At 29.0% G+C, this 14,609-nt stretch overlaps 1 protein-coding gene across 10 annotated transcripts in view; it reads left to right on the top strand.

The window, feature by feature from the left end:
• The window catches only part of LOC131958606 (voltage-dependent T-type calcium channel subunit alpha-1G), a 51,377-nt gene that overhangs the window by 21,520 nt on the left and 15,248 nt on the right, over positions 1-14,609 (top strand). For 7 of the 10 annotated variants that reach the window (XM_059282741.1, XM_059282987.1, XM_059283059.1 and 4 more), the window contains 13 exons: positions 1,420-1,541; positions 1,820-1,971; positions 2,129-2,317; positions 4,095-4,245; positions 7,505-7,660; positions 7,807-7,978; positions 8,956-9,209; positions 9,675-9,928; positions 10,150-10,173; positions 10,433-10,621; positions 10,730-10,889; positions 11,666-11,754; positions 12,385-12,508. In XM_059282741.1, coding sequence (XP_059138724.1) covers positions 1,420-1,541; positions 1,820-1,971; positions 2,129-2,317; positions 4,095-4,245; positions 7,505-7,660; positions 7,807-7,978; positions 8,956-9,209; positions 9,675-9,928; positions 10,150-10,173; positions 10,433-10,621; positions 10,730-10,889; positions 11,666-11,754; positions 12,385-12,508 — 2,036 coding nt within the window. Of the gene's footprint in view, positions 1-1,419; positions 1,542-1,819; positions 1,972-2,128; positions 2,318-2,569; positions 2,688-4,094; positions 4,246-7,504; positions 7,661-7,806; positions 7,979-8,955; positions 9,210-9,674; positions 9,929-10,149; positions 10,174-10,432; positions 10,622-10,729; positions 10,890-11,665; positions 11,755-12,384; positions 12,509-14,609 lie in introns of all 10 variants that reach the window. The other 3 variants (XM_059283093.1, XM_059282823.1, XM_059282670.1) reach the window with 2 other exon arrangements.

Here is a 14,609-nt window from a genome sequence, read left to right as displayed (position 1 = left end):
GTGTTTACTTAATAAACTTTTAATCATCTAGTAGGCTTTTTGTTTTTTTACTGCCACTGGTACAAATTTTGTAGATCAATTACAAAACTACCGGTCAGTGAATTGATTAAAAAACAATAATTTCATATTTAGAAATAGATGACCAAAATCTTACTAGCCTATGATGATTATTAGTTTTTTAAGGTTCAGATAAGTATTTAAATTAATTAAATTTATGTTACTTCCTTCAACAAATTCATGGATTTTATTTTTTATTGATTATTTTAAAGTTATACTTAATTGTAGTTAATTTCAGTATATCATGGTTGTAAGAGGTAAATTAAGAATATTTTGTATTTTTAACTTAGAAGTTGAGTACATGAAAAACTTTTTAAATTCAACACTTGGTTTAAAATGAGATGACTAGCATTTCTGTGGCATTGCTACTGTCCTTTTAACCTATATATAGACTTAATATGCTTGGCTACCTTTGCATGAAGCATAGGTCCTTTATGCTGTCAATGGTTGGTTTTTTTCTTTCTAAATGTAGGAATCTGCAGTTTGAAAAATGTTTGATGCTATTTACATTTTGTAAAACTGACAAAAGCATATATGGAATCTGCATTCTCTTTTGTCATGAAAATTTCATTCTGTCTCATATGAAAACTCATTTTACTTTTAAAATTAATTTTATTGGTTCTAACAACAGTATTTTCTAGAATACCGTGATTATTTAGATATGCGCATAATTATTTTTTTTTTTGTCTGCTAGTAAACCATTTCTATTAGTATTTTATTATTTGTATATTTTATGCTCAAGCTTGTTTTTATTTTTTTCAATATTGAGAATATGGTTTTTATTGTTCTATAGGCATAAAGAGTTTAAGAGAGTAGTTGTAGACATAAGAGTTTATTCAATTATTTTAGTATTTGCATGTTTGTTGTTCTTAAATGTTTGTTTAAATGTAAAAAATTTATGATTTAATACTAAAAACATTATTAACAACGTAAATACAACATGAAAAGATTATCTCAACATAGGAGTTTTATTTTTTTAACTTCAATTTAAAATTATTAATCATAGTTTTAGCCACATTTTAATGGTCCTTTTTATCCTAATCAAAAAGTTTTTTTTTTTACTTGAATACAATGCATAATAAATTTCTTCAAGTTGATTTTCAAGCTTTTTTTTTAAATAGTTAACTTTAATCAGTGTTAAGTTACTTTTATACCTCAACGTTTCAGAAAAAAATACAAATTATTTTTTTTTTGGTTAAAATTTTTGTAGTAAGAAAAGATATTTTGTTATGAATTACATTCACAATAAATGTGAAATTTTTGGGTAAATATTATAAATAAAATACACAATATTAGAATGCAGAATCTACTATTTAATTCTATTTATTATATAATATAATAGGATTTATTTGCTATTTTCAGAAATTCTAAATTGTCTACAAAAGAAATTGAAGACTTTTGTTGAGAGTAATTTTTTTCAAAGGAGTATACTTATAGCCATCTTGCTGAACACTTTGAGCATGGGCATTGAGCACCATGAACAGGTTTGTTTCAAATTTTATCGGTTTGTATTTTATTTTTTTTTTAAATATTTTATAAAATGTACTAATTCTGTTTGAACAACTACTTGAATTAGTTTTTTTGTTTTAGAAAAAAACAATTTGTTTTAACTTGAAAGATCTGTAAATTTAGATCACCAAAGATGATAAAACAATGTTAGCCAAATAAGAACATTGAATAGTAATGCCACATGAATAAATTAAAATATAATGTTTGACTTTATAAATTCAAAGATATTTTATATATTTTTCTTTTACTTTAGCATGAACTCTTGACTTTAACACTGGAATACAGCAATATAGTATTCTGTGTACTGTTTGGTGCAGAAATGGCCTTTAAGATATGTGCCTATGGCTTATTTGGTTATATTAGCAATGGATTCAATGTATTTGATGGTTTTATTGTAATACTTAGGTAAGTGTAAGTTTAAATGTTTTTTATATGTTTTGTTTGAAATATTAAACAGACTACAAAAATATATTTATTGAGGGCTAATTTTTTTGTTTAAATGAAGGCCTATTACTTTAAAATCTTTTTAACATCTGAAGGAATTTTTTGTCATTTATTTTAGCATTGTTGAGTTAGCCCAGCAAGGAGGTACTAGTGGCTTGTCTGTACTTCGTACATTCCGTCTGTTAAGAATTCTAAAATTAGTACGATTCATGCCTGCCCTCCGGAGACAACTAGTAGTCATGTTACGCACCATGGACAATGTCGCCACCTTTTTTGCACTTTTAGTTTTGTTCATGTTTATATTCAGGTAAGTAAAGCTTTCACTTTCCTAAACTTCACACATCATCTGTTTAAGGCAAAGCTCAGAATAGAATATCTGTATGGTTAGGTAACATCAAGAAAAGAAAACCTTTAATGCATTCTAATAATACATTAGTTCAGTGTTGCAATTAGAAAGAACAACTGACTTCACTGAAGCACAGATGATAATTTTAGCAATAGAGGTTTATTGTTTGTCTCTTCCTTATGTCTGACCTTCTCATCCTTGCAATCCATTTAGCATTCTTGGGATGAATTTATTTGGCTGTAAATTCTGTAAGAAACTTGATGATGCAACGCGTAAATGTGATCGCAAGAACTTTGATTCGCTGCTGTGGGCTATAATCACTGTCTTTCAGGTATCACAGTGGCAGACATGCCCTAGTAGGCTGTGCATTATTTGGCTATAGCCAGGCGTGTCACTTATGTAGTAGTGGAGCTCATCCCTCTCCTGTAGTGGATTAACCCTTTTTGTGCTATCATACTCAAGACCACATGTGTCAAATGCTGGTTGCATGTTATCAACATCGTGTGCTGTGATGGTTGTAGTTTTTCAAATGCTAAGGATAAAACTTTTTAATCTTTATGTTTATGAGGTACATTTAGTATTGTATCCTCTTTAGAATTCATATTTTGAGTTTTGTAACAATGGCAAGCTACATCACCATGTTGAGCAGAAACAAAATATGTTTCATAACCAGTGTAAAGATTGTTTGAATGTGTAACTGTTAATGCTCCACTGCAATATTGCTTTTTAAGCTAGATGTCAGTTCTGTCCGTAATCTTTGTTTATCACAAAGCAACGAACAACTGTCCTCGTTTACTTGTTAACAGAAATTTGAAGTGCATTTTGAAATCCACTGACATCCAAAGAGATTTAAATTTCAGTTGTATGAACAAACCATCACAGGGAACATTTTCATATTTTAATTTTCTTTATCCCTTTCCACAAAATTTTAGATCCATCATTATTTTTGTCCTATTTTAATATATTTTAATGCAGTGCTTTTTCTGGTGGGGAAAAGTTTTCATTTTCCTGACTAGGCTTCTCTAAAGTATTTTTTTATTAAATTATGTCTAATTATGAAAATGTCTTCTCTTTCATTAATACTCCTAAGCTTGCAACATAATCCAGCATTTACAGTATCCTTAACAAACCTATACCCAATATACTGAAATTTAGTCTGCACCTTCACTTTTATGTTAATATTTTACTAATCTTAATTAACTTTCATCAGTTTTTTTATTATTTTTACAAGATTTCTCATCAAAAAGCCATTTAAAATGAGAAATAACATTAATGTGAATGTTAAAAAAACAAAATGAGGCTGTGGGTTGTACAAATTTGTTGTAGACTTTCATCGTTGGTTTTTTTTTTTTCTTCTTTGTGTTTTATAACTACATTTTTTTTTGCTGATTACTGCCTAAAACAGCAACACACTTTACAATATACTTTTCTGTCAATTAAGAAATTAAACTATTCGAGATTAAGGGATGTATAAATTCTTTCAAGATGTGTTTTTATCTACTTCCTTATCATTCTAATTCACTTCTCATAAAAAATTTCTAATTTTAACGTTCTATGTAAATATTTGTTGTATACAATATACCACACAACAATATCATGTTCTTGTATACATTACATACCATGCATAGTGAGGATAAACAGGTCATAATCTTTATAAATCTGTACTTAATGCCCGAATTGTCATCCTTCTCTATGCTTCCTCTAACAACCTCCTCTTCATGACCCACTCCACACACAGTATACTTGGAATGAGCCTGTTTGGAGGCACATTCTGTGAGAAGGAGGACGGAAAACCATGCTCCTGTATGGAGCGCCGTAACACTTCTTTATGCCGCTGTGACCGTGCCAATTTTGACAATCTCTTATGGTCTTTGGTCACTGTTTTCCAGGTATTTAGCTATTTATCCAGAATTGTCCTTTTTCTTGTCCTTGTAAGATAAGTTATAATAAACTATACTAGTGGCAAAAAAAATTAAAAATATAATCATTGAATAAATGATATATATTCAAATACCAAATTGCTTAAAATATCTGATATATTTTAATATAAAAAAAATTTAGACTTTGTTTTATAAATTACTTCGTCTTCTTACAATTAAAAGTTAAATTGGGTGTAGAAAAAATCTTATAATACAGAAGTTATATAAAAAAACATGTTTATGAAATATATAGTGTCTCTGGTCATAATCATGAATCACAGTTTATTTTGTTTTGTTTTTTTTTGCTTCTTTTAACACCCTTTTGTTTAGTTTCTCTATGGGACACCTGAACACCATTTCACCTTATATTAAACAGTGCTTGCTTATAATGTATCAATTCTGTGCTTTTTCAAGTGTTGTTTTGAAGATTTTTCCATCAATCCTCTTTTGTGGCATCTCAAAATGGAAATTGTAAACCTTCATCACAATTTCAGTTCTTATTACTCAGTAATTGGTTAATATGTTATAAAAGTTGGTTTTACGCTATTCCTGTTGTCTGCATCATTTTGTCAAAGATGCAGAGTAAGTATTTTTACTGATTGTGGCATCATTTTTTCGTTTAATTACTCTTTTGGAGTAAATTAGCTACCCTTAGCATTTGGAAAAAGTAGTACGACTTAAACTTTTTTATTAATTCAAAATAATTTATACACCTTCTTTTATTAGTCTTTATTCAGGTAACTTAACAATGTTTTTTTCTAACATTTGCTACTAAAGTATTTTTTTTTTCTTTAAAACATTTTACTATTGAAAAGCATTAATAATTTCTACAAACAAAATTTATTATAATTAATTTATAACTGCATTAAAAACTAAAGTATAATAAAAAAAAATAATGGTTACAAAGTAGTTAATAATCAATATGACAGGGGATCATGTACATATTAAATACCTTGAAGTGGGTAGAGGGTGCTTTATCATTTTTATTTTTTTTGCAATTAAGAGAAGATGTAGAGCAGCGTTAATTTTTTTTTTTACCTTAGCACAAATAAAGGTTTAAATTTTAAAAGTAGTTAAAGTTTTAAATAAAATGTAAAAAAATTTTTTTTATATAAAATGCTGGGATTTCCATTTTCATTTTCAACAGATTTTGTAATACCAAATTGTAAACTGGGTTGTGGGCAGGGGGAGGGGTGGTTTCTTGGTAATATTTATAATGTAATTGCTGATGGTGTAGGGAAATGTCATACAAATTTATTTTATAAGGGGGGGGGGGGGAGTCAAAAAAGTTGTTTCATGTTGTATAATATGTGCATGATCTCTACATTATATATATATATATATATATATATATATATATATATATATATATATATATATATATATATATATATATATATATATATATATATATATATATATATATATATATGTTGAACAGTTATTTTATGCTACAAAAAATGTATTAGAACATTCTGGGAGTGGCATCTTGCAATTTTCCTTTGATTACAAATAGAAATGGCCATTTCTATTGTCAAGGCATTTCCATATCATTTCATCTAATACTTCATATTCATTCAGCCACTTCATGCTATTGTCTTTCTCTTTCCTTTTGTCTTAGACCAATTTGTTTGTGACCTCCCCATTTCCTTAGTTTGAATTTTTTCAATACTAGAGATCTAGCTTTTTTTTTTATTTTAAATTTAATTTTCTTGATAAATAATCTTTTATTGCTACCCACATTTATATTTTGAGTCTAAAATCTTATTTTAGTAGATTGCTTGCTGCTGTTTTACAAAATAGTTGCTTGAGTAATTAGTAGCTTTCAGTGTATTACCTGCTTTGTTTCTTTTTTTTTTCAAACAATATTTTGCATCATTCAGTTGTATTAAAATTGTTAAAATATTAATTTCAATTAAATTTGAATATCTAAATAGTTGAAAACATTTTCAGTGGGACAAAGCTATCATTAGTTTATATTGCATTGGCTAAGTCATAATATGAAGTATTGTGACATTTTAAATTAGTTTTGTATTTGTTCACAGCTTATTTTTATTAATGTAATTTTTTTTTAATTTCTAAAAAAACAACTATTTATACCAATGTCTTTTTAAAGCTAATTTATTTTGTTTAGTCCTTTAAAATACTTCTAGGATCTAATTAATTTAATATTATAATTAGTTTAGAAATATTAATGACAAAATTAAAAGGCTTTAAAATATGAATAGTTTTTATTCTCACTTTGTGATAGCTTGCCTCATTTATAAACTTAACAATAAAATAAAATTTAAATACCCCATCTTCATGATAAATAATAATAAATAAGCATGTTTTGGCTCAGTTTGGTAAGGTTATATAAAGGGCTAGAGAACTTACTCTAAAAAAAACATCTACAATAACTGCTGGATGTGCCGAGCTATTCAGCCAGACTAGAAGTTAGTGTAATCCTTTTCTCTAGGCCAAGTGGGAGGAGCTGAGTTGTTTAGATTTTCTCATCATTGGCATACCACTTCTTTCTCATTTCTTAGTGTTTAGTCTATTATAGTTTGAACAAGAAGGTGTTAAACGAAATAGTGGCTAATATGTTTTGTTAACTCTTGAAACATTACCTAATTCTTTTCTGTTCTACTTTTCATTTAGGCTTTAATAAATATTGAATTCCAGTAATGGTTAGTTATCGATTTTTTTTTAAAGTACACTATTAACAATGTTTATTATCTTTTTTTTATAATAAATGTTTTTCTTCAAAAATTAATTATTTTAGATAGTTAGAAAATTCAGAATATTTTAAGTAATTTTTTTACAACTGTATTTAAGACTCATGAAAACCATATTTTTGTGTGCATTGAATGCATATAGTTTACCAGTATTTGTAAACATAAGTGCATGCAGCATTTAGACACATATTTACTGATACTTAAACTTCAACTAATCAGAGCTCAAATTATTTAGAGATTATTATCGGTGTATACGTGACTTAAATGGAGAAAGCAATACATATTTAGATGGGTATTTTTTAAGTTTAAAATATGTTTATTTTATATTTAAAACTAAAATGCAACTGTAAAACTTATATTAAGTATCGAAAATCATATATAATATTAATATAAAATTAATTCATATAAAGATAGACATTTTTAAACAAATTAATTTTTGTTGTTCCATGTATTAAACTCTTTAATTTTAATACAACAAATAGAGAACAATATTTCTATTTTTGATTGACTAGGTTTTAACACAAGAGGACTGGAACACTGTCCTTTACAATGGGATGGCTAAAACCTCAGCATGGGCATCCCTTTATTTTGTTGCTCTAATGACTTTTGGCAACTACGTCTTGTTCAATCTACTCGTGGCCATTTTGGTTGAAGGATTTTCTACTGAGGTATGTATTTAACAGTTCTATAGTTGAAATATGTTTTATAGTTGCAGTGAATATTTTTGTTGAGCCAGATTTAGTTTTCTTTTATTTTTGTGATAAATATGATTACCCTCGTGATAAAACTCCATTGGTGTTTTCTTTAAATGAAGGATGAAGATAAGAAGAAGAAAAAGGAAAAAGAAGAAATTGATAAAGATGTTGAAGATGAAGAAGAAAAAGAAAAGCAACGCTTAGCTGAAAATAACAACATTGATGATGCTCAAAGTGCTAAAATTTGCTTTAATGCAGCAGATATAGATGTAAAAAATAACAAAGAAAAAGGTCTGTATATATTTTTTCAACTTTAATATTAACTTTTCTGTCTGTAGGGCAGAATAGTTTTTGTGTATCTATAATCTTAGCCTATGGTAGCACTAGGTCCAGCTATCTTTACTATCCCCAGTGTTTGTTCCACACTTTTCTCCGGGGGGGGGGGGGGGGGGCACTTGAAATTTTCTTCGGGGGGGGGGGGGACGGGACACTGTTAAAAGTATATACTTTCTATATAAATTTCATTTCGTTTGCGGGGGGGGGGGGTGTGGTAGACTTTCTTCGGGAGGGCCCCCCCCCCTGAAGAGATGCCTGGAAAAAACTCTGACTATCCCTGAACTGAATAAACCCACACACTTCTAAGAAACTGAGCTAAAAAGAGTTGGGTTAGCAATTGAGTGTTCTTCCTTTGGACCACATTGTGTCTCTGTTTATCCTTTGGACCACATTGTGTCTCTGTTTATCCTTTGGACCACATTGTGTCTCTGTTTATCCTTTGGACCACATTGTGTCTCTGTTTATCCTTTGGACCACATTGTGTCTCTGTTTATCCTTTGGACCACATTGTGTCTCTGTTTATCCTTTGGACCACTTTGTGTCTCTGTTTATCCTTTGAACCACTTTGTGTCTCTGTTTATCCTTATACTGTTTGTTTCAATGCTATAACTCTCCATCAAGCTTAATTTACATATTTACTCTTTTTTCTAAAGCTATGTTTCCTTTTTGTTATATTTGTATTCCTGTTTTTCTGCGCCTAATAATTTTAATATTATCACAAGCCCAATGTGCTCATTTGTTTCTTTTTTACATTAAATTAAGCAAGACTGATTTGCAGCTTACATTCTTTCTAGTTATACTTGTGACAAGAATTTATAAAAAATACTTTGATTTTAATTAATAGTTGGAGATTTTTTAGATAAATTTTAAATGAAAATACCTATGTACAAATAAATTTTTATCATCACAATACATTTCAACTTCTTATTCAGAGAAAAAAATGCTTGCCCTCCCTCCAACTTGTGGCATTTCTATAAAAAATGAAACTCCATCCCAACTGCAAGCCGTGGTTCATTCAGATGGTCCACTGAACCCACCCATAATAACTCATACAGCAGCAACACCCATGGCTACACCTCAAGGATCACCAAATGAGAATGCCATCAAAGATACAAATAATAAGTTGTCATTATCAGTGAAAAGAAGTGCTCTCAAGTCTACACTATCAGTTGACTCTGATAAATCTGTAAGTTTAATTGTCTACAGAATGAAATTTTTAGATTAATATTAAGTTTTATTGTCTACAAAAAGAAGTTTTATAAACTTGTATTTCAATGAATCAGTAAGTTTTATCATCTTCTGCATGGAGTTTTATATAAACTTTTATTTCAATAGTTATTTTGTGTATTTAAATTTCTAATAAGCCTATACAATAATTTTACAGCCAAGTTTCCAACATGTTTGTAATTGTTAATTTTAAACATATAACTGCACTAAAGCCCAATAATTAATATTTTACATATAACTATTACAGCTGAATAATTTATATCTTACATATAACTATTACAGCCTAATAATTTATATCTTACATATAACTATTACAGCCTAATAATTTATATCTTACATATAACTATTACAGCCTAATAATTTATATCTTACATATAACTATTACAGCCTAATAATTTATATCTTACATATAATCGTTATATAGCCCAACTTTCGGGGAGGATCTCCTAGACCATCACCATGCCTGCGTCGCACCAACAGCAGGGGAAGCCATCATCAGAGATCTGCCAGCTGGAGAGCCAGGAATCGCCGTCTCCGTGGCGACAAGACAAGCCTGGTTGTAGACAGCTTGTCTGACAGTGCAGATGATGTGGATGACGATGTGTTCTCCTCCAGCCACTCACAGTCTCCCACGTACTCAGCCGGCACACCTAGAACCCCAAGTGTCAACACACACGGGTAGGCTGGGTTTTAGTAATTGACAGTAGATTTCATTTATGTACAAAATACTTCATATATCCTATCTGTTTATATTTCCTTTCTTAAATATTTCCTCTTCTGTTTACTCCACATAATCAAAATTACTCAAATATATTTTTTTAATAAAGTAGTATGAGATTAACTAACTCCCCATCCTGACTGATTAGTTTTCATAGCATGTATTTATATTTTCATTCCAGACATGCAGTAACTTATGTATTCAGGTACTAACCAAATGTTCTGTTTGATTTTTTTTTGCTTTGCTTGCTTCTTACTAAAACGAATAATTTCAAAAAAAATAATTGTTTCATCTAACATAAAATATATCTTTAATGTTTTAATTGTTAATTCTTCTGCATGCTTTTCTTTGTTTATTATGTGTTAGTATTATGTAAATATAGCTTGTCATTTAAATATAGTTGTTTTTTTTTCTACACTAAAGTAAACTTTCTAAAAATTTGAAAACTCTTTCAAATTTTTCAGTGATTGCAATGGCCATCCACCACTGAACAACCAAAGAGCACTCAGTCCTCAAAACTCACTAAAAGGGAGAGCACTTACCCCAAGAAATTCATTCAAAAGCCACCACACCTGGAGTAGAAATAATTCTGTTGGAAGTGGAAGAAGTATATGCAACTCATTTGAACTTAGTCGTCAGAACTCTTTCACCAGGTATATACAAAGCTTTAGTTTTTTAAATCATGTTTTAATTAATATTATTAATAAAATTTGTCATTCTTTAGAAAAATTCAATAAAAGAATTTTAATTTCATCTACCAGCCATCGTACCTTAAACTCACTTGGAAGTGGAAACTCAAAGGATGACAACAAGTCCAACAAAAACTTTGTGGATCTACCTGATGTAAAAATAGCACTAGATAAAGAAGAGGGGAGAGAAGAAGAGAGTGATCTGCCTGATCCTGATGCCATTGATGAAACTGTGAGTCTGATGGCCCTTGTTTGGATTTTGTGAAGAACTAGTTGTGTATGGGTTATTTTCATTTTTCTGAAAGTGATTTGCAAAATTTTTATGTTGAGAACCTAAGATATTCTAGGTCGGTTATACAAAATGGTATTTAACATGATATATTGCTTCAAGCTAGGGATCTGCCAAGGTCAAATGGTAGAGCTTATGTCAAGGAATCGGATGAACTCTATTTCATCTGCCCCATGTGTCTTGGGCATGAACAGGAAATGAATTATCATTGCTATAACACTAATCTAAAACCTTCAAACATTAATTACCTACTAAACTTAATATTTTAAAGTTTTATTACTGTGTAAGATTAAAGAAAAGATTGGTAAAGATATTAATGTTTAGTAATCTCTCTAAGAAAACTACTGTCAAGGTAATCCCAAACATGGGACTTTAAATAATGGAAGACTATTTAATAGGTGCTTCCTTGTATAAAATAGTGCATCAGTAATCAGAGATTTGCTGGCATGCAATGTTTAATGAGATTTTCCTTATTATAGTCACTATTTTAGCAAAATTAAAAAAATTAATAAAAGTGTTAACAGAAAAAAAAATTATAAATATGTTCACGTTCAGAAAAAGAGGTTTAGTATAAATTAATTTTAGAATTTGAACTATAGCTTCAGTTTTTGTTAATTTCTTGAGTTATCAAATAACAATTATATTTTTAAGGCTTTTAAGGTCTGAAACTCTAATTAGCTGTTTTACTTGATTACTTAATGCATTTTAAAATACATTAGGAATGGAATTGGTCTTGGTGTCCAGAGCCAAAAGGATGTTTTCTTGACAGACATGAATATACTTTCTACCTGCTGTCAAATGAAAATAGGTGAGAATTTTTTTTAATTGACTACATCATTTTAGGAGATGCTGAAAATTTACATTTTTTTACAAAATTATTTTTTTCTTTCTTTTTTTTTATTTCGACTTTCTTTTTCAATAGCGAATTATAAATGGTAGTTAAAATGATATTGTGAAATTAATCAATGATGTTGTAAAATCAGTGTGAATAGAATGTAATTTTTCTTCAAACATAGTGAAAAAGTTGACTTTGAATGACTGTATACATCACCATGATCATTATAAGAAATACTCATTCAATAATAGTTAACAGCTTAAAATACCATGACATGTTATAGTGTTTTTAACTTATTTCACTCATAATACACTCTTTTAATATAATTAGTATTTTTATGTAGAGACTACTTTTAGTGATTTTTTTCTCTGATGGATAATAAAATGATGTGGCATAGCTAGAATGTTGTTTTTAGGGTTGTATACAAAACAGATCAACATCTAGCAGGGACTGCTATTACATATATCTGAGCTCAAACCTCATCAACAACACACAACAGAGCTTATGAAATATTTATTGAAACCTTTAGACCTACGTCAGATTTCAATGTATCATGAGTTGTTTTTCTTTTCCCAGAAATTATAACAAATTTATTTATTTCAGACTCCGCAAATTCACTCATCAACTTATCTCTAAGAAGTGGTTTGATAATGCTGTGCTGATCTTCATTGCCCTCAACTGTATCACTCTTGCCATGGAAAGGCCTAGTATACCTCCTTACAGTGTTGTAAGTTTAGCTTGATCTTTTTTTAGATCTACGCTTACAACATAATTTTATTTCATTACTTTTGCTTGCCTAGGATTAAGAATAAGGTATTTTTGATTGCTCAAAATAAACACTTGAAATAAATCAGCACAAGAAACTGCACATTTTTTTTATAGTGATTTAGATGTGCTTATTTTTATAGACTGTTAATTAATTATTTTTTTTTATGTGTTGAAATTATTTTGCATTCTGTCATCATGTGTAAAAGTACCTTCTGTTAAGGGTTCTATTAACTTTTTCTTAAGTATTAACTACTTAAATGTGCAACAAATGCCAATCAACATTCTAAGGTTAACACTAAATAAGCTTGCTTACAGTTGAATGATCCTAGACTTAATCGAAGCTTGTTGCAAGCAAAGCATAAACAGACAAAAGTGTTGGTGTGTTAGAAGCTTTAGTGAACATTATCAAACTTTTATAATTTCAACCTCATGTTGAGCAAATAAAATGCATTTGTATGTTTTAGAACATAAATAGATATCCATGCCATCAGAACAAAGATAGTCCAACAAAATTTGTAAATATTTGACAAGGTTTTCTTTTCAATATTTAGCAATCCAGATGGATTCTCTTATATTAAATTAAAAATAATTTCTTAAGCATGAAACAAATCATTATTCTGTAAATGGTCTCAAAATTATATCAATATATTGTGTTAAAAAATTGTATTGTATGTTTTTATTTATACATAATGTTTCAAAACAGGTTTCAGCAGAGGTAAAAACGAAATCAGTTTTATTACCCCTTTCAGCGCATGCTACATACACCATTGTCAGGGAGACCATTAAACTATGTTAATCTTCAGTTAGCCTAAATAAATATGTGTGTTTTTCATAAACTAGTATCATACATCATAAATAGTGAGGTGGGCAATTGATTCAAATGTTTTAAAATTATCAAACATTTTAGTTTCGGTTCTCACTGAACATTTAATTAAAATATTAAAATTTTAATGTTTTTCTTAGTTTAATACATACTTCTCAGCCATTTGTACGACTTTCCTTGTTTATTGATTGATTTACTATGATAGTTTCCACAAAGAACCTACAGGATAGATGATAGCATTTTGCTCCTTCATCTTATGGCTTCTATTCAGTCAGTTTTACACATTGGGGCATGCTCACTCTGAAGTTCCATTTTTATCATTGCTTAATAAAGATAAGCAGAAATAGTGTTACATCTTTTAAAAAACAAATGCCATAAACGCAATTCGCTTTACCTTTCTTTTAGAACATGGTTTTTATTTTTACTTTTACCTAATTATATGAATAGTTTTGTCTTTCAGAACTTTTAAACTCTATTTAGGCTTGTGCTTAAAATTACATCATTTAAAGGGGTACCATTTGAAAAGCCTGCTCATCTTGTAGCTTGGCTGATAAATGATTTGGCACTTTGCATGTATCTTTCACCTGAACAGAGACTCTTTATAAACATGATGAACCATTGTGTTTGTTGATAATGCTGTTATTTAGAAATTTCACTTTTGCATGTATGCAAAACTGATAATTTTGAGGCTGGAAGCTTGGCTGGTATGAGAAAGATTTCTAATATTGAATATAAATTTTTTGAGTTTGGAGAAAAGATCCGTTAAGTTAAATTAGAAATCACTGCACTTCCTTAGCACAATGGCCTTGTATTGTGAAAGTCATTTGTTTGTTTTAATTATTTGACTTAAAAAATATTAAGCACCCTACATTAACAAAATTGTCATGGCATCAGAATCACCATCCTACTAGCAATTTCAAAGAGGTTACTGTTTATTTAGGCTTTAACTTTTAAATGTCAGGTAATAGAAACATTATATCTTTAAAATCAGATGATGCTCTTGACAACTTGATAATTATATAGTATAATTATCATTTCTATCCTCTTATTTTAAGAAACTTTGCTAATAGTTTTATTATGAATTGCATAATATCTGTTTCTATATGTAAGAAACTCAAGGTACAGAAAATTGTAAAGTACTATACTATTTCTGCAAAAATGTATTTATTTTTATTTTTCACAACTAATGACATGTAAAATTCATAAATATTCTGCTTATGTATGTTAAAGTTTCATT

Source organism: Physella acuta, unplaced genomic scaffold (genome assembly GCF_028476545.2).
Source record: "Physella acuta isolate Inbredline_101_S28 unplaced genomic scaffold, ASM2847654v3 ptg000008l, whole genome shotgun sequence".
Taxonomy (NCBI): domain Eukaryota; kingdom Metazoa; phylum Mollusca; class Gastropoda; family Physidae; genus Physella; species Physella acuta.
Note: the sequence above shows the minus strand (reverse complement) of the source record. Positions and strands in the feature narration are given on the sequence as shown.